Raw genomic sequence first — 13,030 nt, 5'->3', positions numbered from 1 at the left:
TTTATCTAGATGCCACCCTTGAATTAACCAGTGCCCCACTAGGGCCACCCTTGTTACAAATCTCTAGAATCGCCACTGTTTGTGATTTACCTGACTTATGATGTATATTATGTGATGTAATGCTGTACTGTTCTGTACTGTGTATAGATGTATGCCACAGGGAGACTGTAGAGGGCGCGTTTGCGTCATTATTTTTGCTCCAGCTGATCTGCCGTAGTTGAGATTAGAAGCTGTCTGACTGTGAGACTGATGTCTGCAGTTCTAAAATAAATATGCCAAGAACGGCTAAACATGACTCATCTCTAACGTACTCATTGCTGCAACAATAGTGCACCATAATACTCCTGCTACAAGCTCCACCCCACCTGCTCCACTTCCTGTGTCCTCCTGAGCTTGCGCTGCACAGATACATGTTTCTCTGTTGTCTCTGTTTCCTTTCACATTTGATAAAGCTACTTGGGTGAAGTTTGTAGGCTACACAAACAGAGTTAGCAAGTTTGCTGCCTTCATTGTCCGAATGTGTGAATACCTGCGGAGTCTGATTATAAGTAAGTGTAAAGACAGAGAATTGTTAAGGTCAAGTGCATAATTATTGGCAAGTTATAATGTTTAAAATGCTAATGTTTAGTAGCCATAGGCTATAGGAAACTGAGTTACTATGATGTTTTGATTAGTAGCAAGACTGTAGGCTATCCTGTATAATCTTGCTTATGAGATTGATATTCATTATTTTTAATGACAGAGATTGGAAGTATAGTGTAGATGGACAGATCAGATTGCTTTTTATTGATGGAGTTGTGTATCGCAGTCAAAGCTTTTGGTTGATGGAGTTGTGTATCGCAGTCAAAGCTTTTGGTTGATGGAGTTGTGTATCACTCACTCACCACCCGCTCCCAGTGCTCTGAGAAGGCCTGCATCTGGAGTCAGTGCTCTGAGCAGTTTGGCATGTCTAACCAGTTAGTCTAGGTGGTTGGGATGCTTACGCTAACTGTTCTGTGCAGGCCAAATGCCAAAGCTGTTGAATAAGCAGCCAGAAAGTGGACCTGACACTGCTGCCAAGACAACCTGGGCCACTTAAGAATAAAACTAATTGTGTGACATAAATGTTGCTTGAAACATAATCGTGTTTGGGGGAAAAATGTATGAAGGAAATGCTTGTGCCTAAAGCTTGAATGCAAAATGGAAGATGTTTGTGTAACTAAACTATAGTCTACATAATGCTTGACAAAACAGACATCTTGCTGAAGATGTGGTGACAGGTGCATCCTGCTAAGGAGTACAAACAACAAAGGTTGACGTGAACAACTCTCAGAGAGAGAGAGAGAGAGAAAGAGAGATATGAGGCAAGACACAGTGGTTAAGTGTTTGTTTGTTTTTTCCCTTTTGTACGGCACCCATCTGTGAAGCTACACACACACCAGTTTATTCGTTCATCTTGGATGCATGTCTATTTGCCATGTGCTGTATTCCAGGCATTCTCTGTGTAAATGTATGTCTAGATGTTCTGTTTTAGTGCTTTAGCACTGCAAACATTTGTCATGCCAAAGCTAACTTGAACTTGAACTAAAACTCGAACTTGAGAGAGAGAGAGAAAGAGAGAAAGGGGGAGGGGCGGAGGAAGAGAGATGAGATCAGCCTGTCAGGAAACAGAAGCACAGGGGCACATAAACACAGGGTCCAGGCATTTTTCAGACACAGCCAGACAATTTAATTTTGGGTATTTTCATATCATTTTTCTGTATTTTTCTAGAATCTTATTTTGTACTCTTACCATGAACTGCTTCCAGTACAGTAAGGAAGAGTTAAAATATGTTTTGCTGCCTGGTCGCTCTGTAAAGAGGACGTGTTTTTGGTGCTTTTGGTGAATAACATACAAACATTTCAAGGCACAGTGCAGAATGCTGAAGGATTACTGTTTTGTTTTCTCTCTTTGAATAGCAATGTCAATCTATTCACAGATACACACGTCACATTCCGTCTGTTTCTGGAGAACTAAAAATGGCGACTGCATCAAGAGATAAGAGTAAGAAACTCTACAGGAATCACACGTGTGTGTGTGTGTCTGTGTGTGTGTGTGTGTGTGTGTGTGTGTGTGTGTGTGTGTGTGTGTGTACATATGTGTGCCAGTGATATTGTAGTCATTAAAAGTGATCTTTCTCATTCTCAGAATTCACATTGGTCTCCATCAGCGGTGAGGTGGAGGCAGGGGCGGAGCTAATGGTTCACTCTAAGGGGGGCGAACACCTGTGGTGGGCCCCTATATCGCAGCTATAACACAAAAAAAAAGTTGCCTTCATAGTAAGACATACTAACGTAGCCTATATAGCTTTAAACGGCAGTGATGCTAGACTAATATTCTGACAACTCAAGCACACCAATTCCCCATCTGACCATCTGAAATAATCCATCTAACCCATCTGAAATAACCCATCTGACCCATCTGAAATAACTCCTCGCTTTGCTGTCTCCATCCCATCCTTTCTGTTTTCGTTGTTTGCTCATCCATGATGAGTCTTGAGTTAGTGAATTAGCTTAACAGGTGCGGTCTATCGCTGCGTAAAAAACAACAACGAAGTTGCGAGCCTGCTTGCGTGCGTATTGTCTCTGCTGCTCAAACTATTAGATTAGGCTATGTGCGTGTTACCGACTTTGATAACGTGTTCACTAACTTTGCAGAAAATTGTCTGTCATGCAGTTAATTTGGTAGCCTATGAATACACAAGGGACATTTTCTCTCATTGAGTAGCCGCACAGTGCGTATACGGCCGTGACCTACACCTGCAGACGCGCCTGCCAGCTTGTTGGTCGGTGTTTATCCCAACTTCATGTTTTTATTTAGTCCACTTCATATTGTGCTTATTAGAGGCTGATGCATGTTGTTTTCTTTCATGTCGATTCAAGATTGTTTGTGTTGGCTATACGGGCCAAAAAGCATGCAGTTTTAATGAAAAAGCAACCTGTTAAATCGCCAACAACTAAACTGCAGCTCTATCAACACATCCAAGAAGGCACTGGGCTTGCCCGTTTAGGCTATTTGTTTGCTTGTTTGTTTGTTTGTTTTACAAGATTTGCCAAAACACCAAACTCCGCTGACACTAAGAGTTTATGACAGAGGCCTACCGCATCTCAAATTATGGCCGAGATTTTTATTAAACGTCCCCATTAAGCACATCGCACATCTATCTATTAATGCAAGGAATGTCTGTCTGTTTCACGCATAACTCTCGAACCACTCTTCCGACTGCTCTCAGATTTGGTGGGTGTCATCCTATTGGCACTAGTGTGTGCAGTGCCAAATTTTATCTACATCTACGGGCTCTACACTAGTTGAATGAATGAAAGCGACTGCCTTGCCAAAACGTAAACAGCGGGTGGAATTCCCGACAGTCTTTCTGAAACATAGGCCTACAGTAATTAGTGAACCATCAAATATCCCCTTATTGCAGTGGCCATCAGTCAAAACATTTAGCAATATAATCAAACAGTCCAAGAGTAGGCTAAATTAGACCCCAAACCAAACCAAAATTCTTCTGCTTTTGATGGCGCTCCAAATGAACCAATCACAATAAAACGCACGTAAGCAGAGCCTGCCTAAATAAAATACCCTGGGCATAATTTCACGAGTTACACAGGTAGGCCTATAGGCAGCCTCCTGCCAACCTAGCCTATTTTCTTGTCTCTACCGAAGTTGTATTTCGTATGATTACAACATTGACCGGTTCTGTGCATCGGCGCAACCTACTATGCGAACTGACAGCTGTTGTCATGGGAAGGCTCAGCGGGGGGCCCCCTAGCGGCGGGGCCCGGGGTTGTTCGCGCCGCAGCACCCCCCTAATCTCCGCTACTGGGTGGAGGTCCACCCTGGCGATGACATCACACTGCCCTGTCAGCTCTCTCCCGAGGCCAGCGCTGTTGCCATGGAGATCCGGTGGTTTAAGGGGACAGAATGCATCTACCTGTATAGGAAACCGTACGAGCATGTGCAGAAGGGCTTCAAGGGCAGACTGGTCAGCAAGAAGCGGAGTAAAGGAGACGTGTCTCTGACCCTGAAGAGCAACACATGGGGAGACGCAGGACAGTACACATGCCAGGTCAGAGGTCATCCTTCGCTCCACAACTACACTTTTGTCTTTTTATTTACCTCCGCCAAGGAGGTATATGTTTTCATCGGGGACCGGCGTCTGTTTGTCTGTCTGTCTGTCTGTCTGTCTGTCTGTTTGTTAGCAAGATAACTCAAAAAGTGATGGATGGATTTCGATGAAATTCTCAGGGAAGGTCAGACATGAGCCAGGGAAGAAACGATTACATTTTGGGACTGATCTGTATCCCCGTCTGGATTCCAGAGGCGTTTATGTATTTAGCTTAGTGGTGTAATGGCATGGTACGGCCACGTGGTGGCGATCTGAATAGTTTAGGTTCAAATGTATGACAACCTAGGAAGAACAATGCAGGCGAAGGTAGCTGCCCTCTCGGAGTGCTTTTCTAGTTATTTCTGCTTTCTATTTTACTCTCTTTTTTAACTATATTTTTTGGGGCTTTTATGCCTGATAGGATAGTAGAGAGAGACAGGAAGTGAGTGGGGGAGAGAGTTGGGGTGGGATCTGGAAATGAGCATGGGGCGGGAATCGAACCCAGGCCACGGGCATAAGGTGCAGGCTCCCCAGCCAGTCGTGCCAAGGCTGGGGCATCTAATTTTATTCTTTTAATGACTATATTTATATACTTTACCTTTTAAACTTCTTTGTACCTATTAATCTTTTTTGCTTTTGTTGGTGTTATTCTTTGCTTTTGTTAATGCAAAGCACATTTGAATAGAGCTGTGTATGATATTTTCTACTGTGTGTAGATAAGCTGGCCTTGCCTTGCAGGTCATCCATGGAGAAGAGAAGGAGGAACAGACTGTGTCACTGCAGTATGATGATGAAGGTCTTACTCCTCTTGTTTTAATGATGCTACTGAATATTGCTAATCAACAGTCCCACTACAACTACTAACTTCTCAAACCATTGGCATTGGCAAAAGGGTCACATTGCATCTGTCAAATTTGTCTCTGGTTTTCATATTTGTTCTGAATTGTGGCCACAAAGAAAGGAGTAAAATGAGTGTTGAATGATTGTGAATGATCATGTGATTGTTGTTCTAATCCCATGATGGTTTATTGTAATTTATTCCACTGCTCGGTTGAGTTCCCCATTGTCCTGCGTTCTATAAGGGTGTGCATTAACTTTAGATATACGCACGGCTATGAAGTAGTTCCAATTTGTTGGCCGTATCACACTTGAATATTAATTCGCCAAACTTGTTGTGAAGTTTAAATGCACTGTCACGTTACATACAAGCTGTAAAATACAGACGTTCAGATCATAGTAACGTTTAGCATATGACAGAGGTGTCATTTAGCTAGTTAGGTGGCAGTAGACTAAGAAAAATAGCAATCTTTCAAAGTTAACGTTCATCAGAATCTTGGGATATGCCAGCTTGACAACGGGAGATTAGAACTAACGACTGGCTTTTGGCCATAGCAACCATCCATTTAGAACTAGTAACCGCAGTTTGAGAAATTAGTTGAAATGTGTCTGGGAAAAGTAGTTCTACAAACAAAACAGTTCTAGCGATTAAAACATTTAAATTAGCACCGGAAACGAACACAACGCAAGTGGCAACAGTGGAATAAGCGGGATAATGGACTTCACGCTGTGCGGTTATTCAAAGTTAATGCACTTTTCTAGACGGAACGTCCCTCCGCTTCCCGTCGGGCCGTATCACCGTCTAGAACGTGCATTAACTTTGAATAACCGCACGGCGTGTCGTCCATTATCCCGTACATAAAGACCTGTGTGTTCCTCTATCATTGATCCTTTACTGATTACACCTCTGTGTGTTCCTCTATCATTGATCCTTTACTGATTACACCTCTGTGTGTTCCTCTGTCATTGATCCTTTACTGATTACACCTCTGTGTGTTCCTCTGTCATTGATCCTTTACTGGTTTCTTTTAGGAGAGACAGGAGTCATGTGCCCTGGTAAGTGACATGATAGTAACAGCAGGTTCAATGCTGATGCATTTTGAATACTTTGGATTACATTATGTGCTTTGAGTATTCTATTGGAATATGTTTTAGTGCATGCACCAAGAAATCTGTAGTGAAATATATTTTAAAAGTAACCTTGCACACACACGCGCACGCGCACACGCACACGCACACGCACACGCACACACACGCACACACACGCACACACACGCACACGCACAACAATCCAATCATTTGTTTTTTTTCCTAATTACTATTTGTGTGTTGTATCTTTCTGTTTCTTTAGACCTTCGGAAGATAACTGATAGACACGAGAAGCAAATGGAGGAATCTGTCCAAGCGCTTGGTGAGTGGAGGGGTATAAAGAGAGGGAAAGATGGGAAGGCAAACACATTCCGACACTACCATATACCCAAACACATTCCGACACTACCGTGTACCCAAACACATTCAGACACTACCATATACCCAAACACATTCAGACACTACCGTATACCCAAACACATTCAGACACTACCGTATACCCAAACACATTCAGACACTACCGTATACCCAAACACATTCAGACACTACCGTATACACTACCGTATACCCAAACACATTCAGACACTACCGTATACCCAAACACATTCAGACACTACCATGTACCCAAACAGATTCAGACACTATACCGTATACCCAAACTCAATATTTAAATATTGATTTTTCAATTGTACTTGCAGAGGAAGTAAGCAGGCAGATGCATCAGGCACAGTTGATCCAGGAGACCCAGAGGGCTAAGCAAGGGACCAAGCAAAGCAAGAAGAGTGCTAAAGCTCTTGGTAAGTAAGATCACATCCTTGCTATTGGAATATGTTTTAGTGCATGTAACAAGGAATCTGTAGTGAAATATATTTTAAAAGTAACCTTCCCAACACTCTCTCTCTCTCTCTCTCTCTCTCTCTCTCTCTCTCTCTCTCTCTCTCTCTCTCTCTCTCTCTCTCTCACACACACACACACACACAATAATCCAATAAACCCAAACACATTCAGACACTACCGTATACCCAAACACATTCAGACACTACCATATACCCAAACACATTCAGACACTACCATATACACTTACCCAAACACATTCAGACACTACCAGGTACACTTACCCAAACACATTCAGACACTACCATATACCCAAACACATTAAGACAATACCATACACCCAAACACATATTTAGACACTACCATACACCCAAACTCATTCAGGGACACATTATGTGCTGATGGTAGTCAAACTCAGCTCTTCTTTGTCTATTAGATCAGTGCAAAGCGATAGCAGTCATTGCTTGCGTTTGGTGTCTATTTGCTAAAACCATTAAACAAAATCCAGTTTTAAATATTGATTTTTCAATTGTAAAGCAAAGCAAGAAGAGTGCTAAAGCTCTTGGTAAGTAAGATCACATCCTTCTTATGCTGTATTGCAGCCAGGTACAAGCATAGACACACTGATTAAAAAGAAGACCAAACAATCTGTGACATCTATGACTTACCACTAGGAGACCCTCACATCTTATAATGAAATATTACACTCTCATAGAGATGAAACACACACACAAAAAAAGAGAGAGAATAAGCATGCTGACATGTTTGTCTTTTCAAGCATACCAGAGGCCAGAGGGAAGGGGGAAAAAGCCGATCAGTGAAGAGAAGCTGAGACTTGACTATGAGGCAGGAAGACGGAGAGAGGCAGAGAGAAAATTGACAGAGTTGAAAGAACGGGAGAAAGAGCGAAGAGGGCAGAGACAGAAACGACCGAACAACATAACCAGCCTCTTACGACAGGTGCTCACTCTGGAAACTGAACTAGAGATGAGGAACAGTGAACTACAGAGGCTGAGGACCCAACTGCAGGACAAGGAGAGGGAGCTTATGGAGAGAGGAGACAGAAATAAACAACCGGAGAGACACAAACAGCGGGAGAAGAGAGAACATCTGAATGGTAAGTGTGAGGTCACACACAGGGCATGAAGGACAAAGGACACAACACAGAATGCAGGCTAATCCAGCTTTGAATGAACCACACTAGCCACCAACGGTGTGATGTTGGTAGGGTAAAACAGCAGACGGCAAAGCAGCAGTGCCAGAACTTGGCAGGACGTTTACTTTCTGAACCCGGGATGTCCGCCTCTGGCAGTAAGTTCAGGTGTTAAGGAGCATTCACACCAAGAACGATAACCATAACCATAACCATAACCATAACTATAACGATAAAAGCGTCCACACTGGCCAACGATAAGAAAATTATCTCCTTGTCTTAATGAATGTGATGGCTAGAATATTATGGGTTCTGATTGGCTGATAGCTTTTTATCGTTCTCAAATTCACTCTGAAAGTGATCAACAACGATATTGTTCTTCATGTCGTTATCGTTATAGTTTATGTGTGAACATTGTCATTCATATTAACGAGAGCGATATTTGTTTATAGTTATCGTTATAGTTATCGTTTTTGAACAGCCCTTTAGTAGGACCAGCATAATGGTTGCTGCTAGCATCATTGAACTGAGGTCTTTCCTATGCGAATTCCTGGACTCAAGTAGAGGCACATCCATAGTGATATGCTCTCTCCTCATTACAGAGAGCCATTCCCAATGCAGCGGCCTGAGCTCAAATGAGAAGTGCATGGGCACTACACGCAGAGCCATTCCCAATGCAGCGGCCTGAGCTCAAATGAGAAGTGCATGGGCACTACACGCAGAGCCATTCCCAATGCAGCGGCCTGAGCTCAAATGAGAAGTGCATGGGCACTACACTCAAAGATCCTTCATTACTAAAGCTCCGCTTTAACCCTCTCTGCTACACTACTCAATTCTGCTACAGTAACATGGATGTTTCTAAACAGGCTACGTACAAGACAGTTTAGAATGTCAGATTTTTAACACAAGGATCTTGTATTTTCACACAGCCTTCCAACTACTCCATAGTGAGCAAATAATACAGAGTAGCCTATGTTTTACCAACAACATTTTCTGGATGTCGTGGAATATGTTTGCAGCTTCCCTTATGTAGATGAAAAATATCCAATAAAATTGTGTTGGCTAGTATGTAAACATGCCAACTCTAACCCTGAAAATACTGAATCCATACAAAGCAAGTCAATGGGAGAGTGCCTTAGCAAATGTAATAGCACATTCAAGACAACCTAAATAATTCTAAGCATGGCCCCTCTTTTGATTTAGGGCCTATTGATTTTCCAACCATTTGTTGTCTGACCATACGTTTATGTTTGCGTTCATGTTTGCAGTGGGAGGAGAGAGTCCTGGTCCAGCTCCCCCAGTGTCTCCTGCTGTGTCTGATCTGAGGCTGGTGCTGCTGGGGGGGAGTGCAGCTGGGAAGAGGGCAGCAGGAAACACCATCCTGGGCACACACACACTCACACACACATCCACAGAGACCCAGCACAGTGAGAGCAGACAGGGGGAGGTGGCTGGGAGACGGGTGACCGTGGTGGACACTCCAGACTGGTTCTGCAGTGGACTCTCTGAGAAGGACATGAGACAGGACGTGGGGCTTTGTGTCCGTCTGTCTTCCCCAGGACCTCACGCCTTCCTCCTGGTGATTCCAGCGGAGTTGTCTGAAGGGGAGGAGAGGAAGATGCTGGAGAAAATGGAGGATATTTTTGGGGAGGGCTGTTGGGAACACACACTGATCCTCTTCACCCATGCTGATGGGCTGAGAGAGAGGAGTGTGGAGGAGTTGCTCCAGACAGGGAGCCAGGAGCTCCAGCAGCTGGTAGAGAAATGTGGGAACAGGTGTCACCTTCTCAACATTAAGGACACACCTGAGGAGACACAGATCACACAGCTGCTAGAGAAGATAGAAGACATGGTGTCAGGAAACAGAGAGAGATTCTACAGCAGTGAGACCTACCAGGAAGCAGAGAAACAGCTCAGAGAGATCAAGAGAAGGATACAGAAAGAGCGAAAGGTGGATGAGTGGAAATATACAGAGGAGAGAGAGAGAAAAGTTGAACTTACTAAAATGGTTCAGAAGTTTCTGAAGAAGATGGACAAAGAGATTCAGAGGCATAAAAGAGAAATTAGAAGGGTACATGATAAACAAACTGAGCTAGAGAAAAAGATAAAAGAAGCAAATTATGAGAAGCAAAGAGGAATGATGGAGTGTGAGTTACAGAGAGAGATTGCACTGAAGGAGAAGATGGAGACAGATCTGAATGAAATGAAAGAAAAAAAGGAAAAAGAGTTGAGGGAGATGGAGGAGATGAGAGAGAGCTTTGAGAGAGAGGCCAGGGCTGAAGCAGAGAGAAACCTCATGAATATCATTTTCTTTGAACTACAGAGAAAGATCAGCTTCAACAAGGAGAAAATGGAGACAGAGTTCAACAGGAAGATGGAGGAGAAAAAGAGAGAGCTAGATGAGATAAAACAACAGATGGAGGAGAAGAGTCGAGAATTTCAAATCATTCTTCAGGAACTAAGAGAAAAAGAGAAGGCTGATGATGAGCCGACACTCAGGCAATGTGATGGAGACAAACATATGGAGGTAGCGCTACTCCTACAAGACCGAACAGAGAAGGACAGAGAGATAGAGAGAATGAAAGAGATACTGAAAGAGAAAGACAGAGAGATAGAGAGGATGAAAGAGATGTTAAAAGAGAACGACTTGAAGGTAATGTAGGACAGAATGAGCATCTGCAACATCTGGTCACAGTGAAGATGAACAGAGAGACAGATGCGTTGAGATCAGCAGTTAGTAGTTTTAATGACACACTCTCTACTGAAGGACATAAACAAGAATGATTGATGAAGCAGAAGATGAGATCATTATATAGATGGATTATTCTTTTGTTCCAAATGAACTCATAACATATTTCAGACATGCAGTAATGACAAAATGAAAGCTTGTTTTGTTTTCTCTTGACAGTGTCAGTACCTCTGTCTATATATAGCGTATGTATTGTATCTGAAAATATGTAAGGCAAGACAAGGCTTCTTTTGATATTCATGTATTTTCCTTTTTAACTGTCTGTTTTAGTGAAATAGATGGATCCCATGTTAGATGGAAATGTAGTCTGTTCATTTGTTGCTGTAATATGGCAGTAATATTCCAATGTCATATTATATCATTGAAATGTAAATTTCAGCATATATTTTAAGATACATGTGATGTTTGATTTTTCATTGAAAGGGAAAGGACTTGTGGGATTATTGTGACTTATTTCTAATATAACTTTTAACAATTCTAATTTAACATTTTGGACATAACCTTTGAAATTACACAATTTCATTGCATACAATTATTGCACACCAGAGGAAGTCCAGCAGGATTACGCTGAGCATGTTAGGACTAAACATGGTGAAGCAGCGTGGCTAGTTGCTATGTGGTTCAGCTCTGGAGACAACTGTTGGATGACCTAAAAGCCCCACGTTTGCAATGGAGGTGGATGATTTAAAATCATTTTACAGTACATATACTAAGATGTGAAGATGAGAATAGTGTCTGTGAACTGATGTTAAAGCCTTAAAGGAGCATGCTCAGCATAAGTGAATACACCCATGCAAAAGTTGACTAAAAGAGGAATAAAAAAATAACTCTTAATGCTTCAATTAAAAAAAATAGAAAAAATCCAACCTTTATAGGAACACTTCACCATTTTTTCATATTAAACTATGTTATTTGCTTAATTAAGATGAGTTGATACATACCTCTCACGTTTTAATGTGTGCACTCACTGGCTCTGGCGCACGGTGCAACTTTGATAGCACTTAGCTAGCCCAATGCATTCATTAGGATCCAAACAGAGATGAAGTTAGAAGCGACCAAACACCTCCATGTTTCCCCTATTAAAATACAGTTACACGAGTATAGTCACACGACCAAGTATGGTGAGACAAAATAAAACGTGGTGCATTTCTAAGCAGGTAAAAGGGATAACTATATTGTGTGGCGGAATAATATTGGGAGCACTTAGACTCTGCGCAGTAATATCCTCACTCCAAAGTGAAACTGAAAGTGCAAGAGTGAAGATATTACTGCGCAACACAATATAGTTATCCCTCTTACCTGCTTAGAAATGCACCACATTTTATTTTGTCTCACCATACTTGGTCGTTTGACTACCCGTGTAACTGTATTTTATAGGGGTTACTCATCACTGAGAAAGAAGTCCGTCATGGCCTGAGGATGACAAGTGAGGCGAAAGACTTTCTGAACACAAAAGAGGCTTGCTGCAACAGATAACTTGGACAGGAGATGCTGGCTGACAGGCTTCGCAAAGGGGCCACGACTCAGAGCATCAGCCACCATGTTCTTCGTCCCAGGGACATGTTTAATGTCTGTCACAGTTTGGCTCAAAACCATGACAAAATGGAGACAACACGAGAGGTAATAATAATAGTAATAATTTATTAAAGAAAATAGTAGATCTACAAAATGAGGAAATAGTTTAGTTCAGCAAGCCTGCAAACATACAGAGAGACAGAGACAGGGACACCTAGTGCCCTGGTGGAGCCCTGCAGACTCTAGAGGACAGTGGCACAGGCACCCATGGTAGAGGGGCCGTGACAAAGGTTTATAGGGCCAGCTTGGAAACCCACCGCTGCTAACATGCATCCAACTTTGGCTTCGTCAGAATGTACTTGAGTGTGACCCTTGAGCCAGTGACTAAACATATCGCACACAGCCCACTTCAAAGTCAAAAACTCAAGCCTATTTGCTGGATAGTTGACCTGGCTTTGAGGGATTTGCTGGCAAATGCTATAGGTCTGGCTCTCTCTTCACCATCATGAACCTGAGATAAAACAGCTCCTAAGCCATCAAGGGAAGTGTCTGTGCACAGGACAAACAGTCTGTTCCTCTTTAAGATGTCAAAGACAACAGAAACGTCACCACTAGAGGTCAGTCCTGAGCTGCAGTGAAGGGTGACTTTCACTATCCCTCGCGTTTGCCTAAGGGACGGATCATGACTTGGTTAAGCGTAATTAATGTATTAGTAATATATAA

At 42.5% G+C, this 13,030-nt stretch overlaps 1 protein-coding gene across 1 annotated transcript; it reads left to right on the top strand.

Annotated features, from left to right (window-relative positions):
* Positions 1–441: 441 nt before the first annotated feature.
* LOC134079182 (trichohyalin-like) lies at positions 442–11,448 on the top strand. Its single transcript, XM_062535377.1, has 10 exons — positions 442–548; positions 1,959–2,023; positions 2,168–2,202; positions 3,855–4,091; positions 4,869–4,926; positions 6,000–6,023; positions 6,319–6,378; positions 6,755–6,853; positions 7,669–8,007; positions 9,312–11,448. Exons 2-10 carry the CDS (start codon positions 1,999–2,001, stop codon positions 10,703–10,705), a joined length of 2,271 nt encoding a protein of 756 aa, XP_062391361.1. The 5' UTR covers positions 442–548; positions 1,959–1,998; the 3' UTR covers positions 10,706–11,448.
* The last annotated feature ends 1,582 nt before the right edge of the window (positions 11,449–13,030 follow it).

Source organism: Sardina pilchardus, chromosome 4, assembly GCF_963854185.1.
Source record: "Sardina pilchardus chromosome 4, fSarPil1.1, whole genome shotgun sequence".
Taxonomy (NCBI): Eukaryota; Metazoa; Chordata; class Actinopteri; order Clupeiformes; family Clupeidae; genus Sardina; species Sardina pilchardus.
Note: the sequence above shows the minus strand (reverse complement) of the source record. Positions and strands in the feature narration are given on the sequence as shown.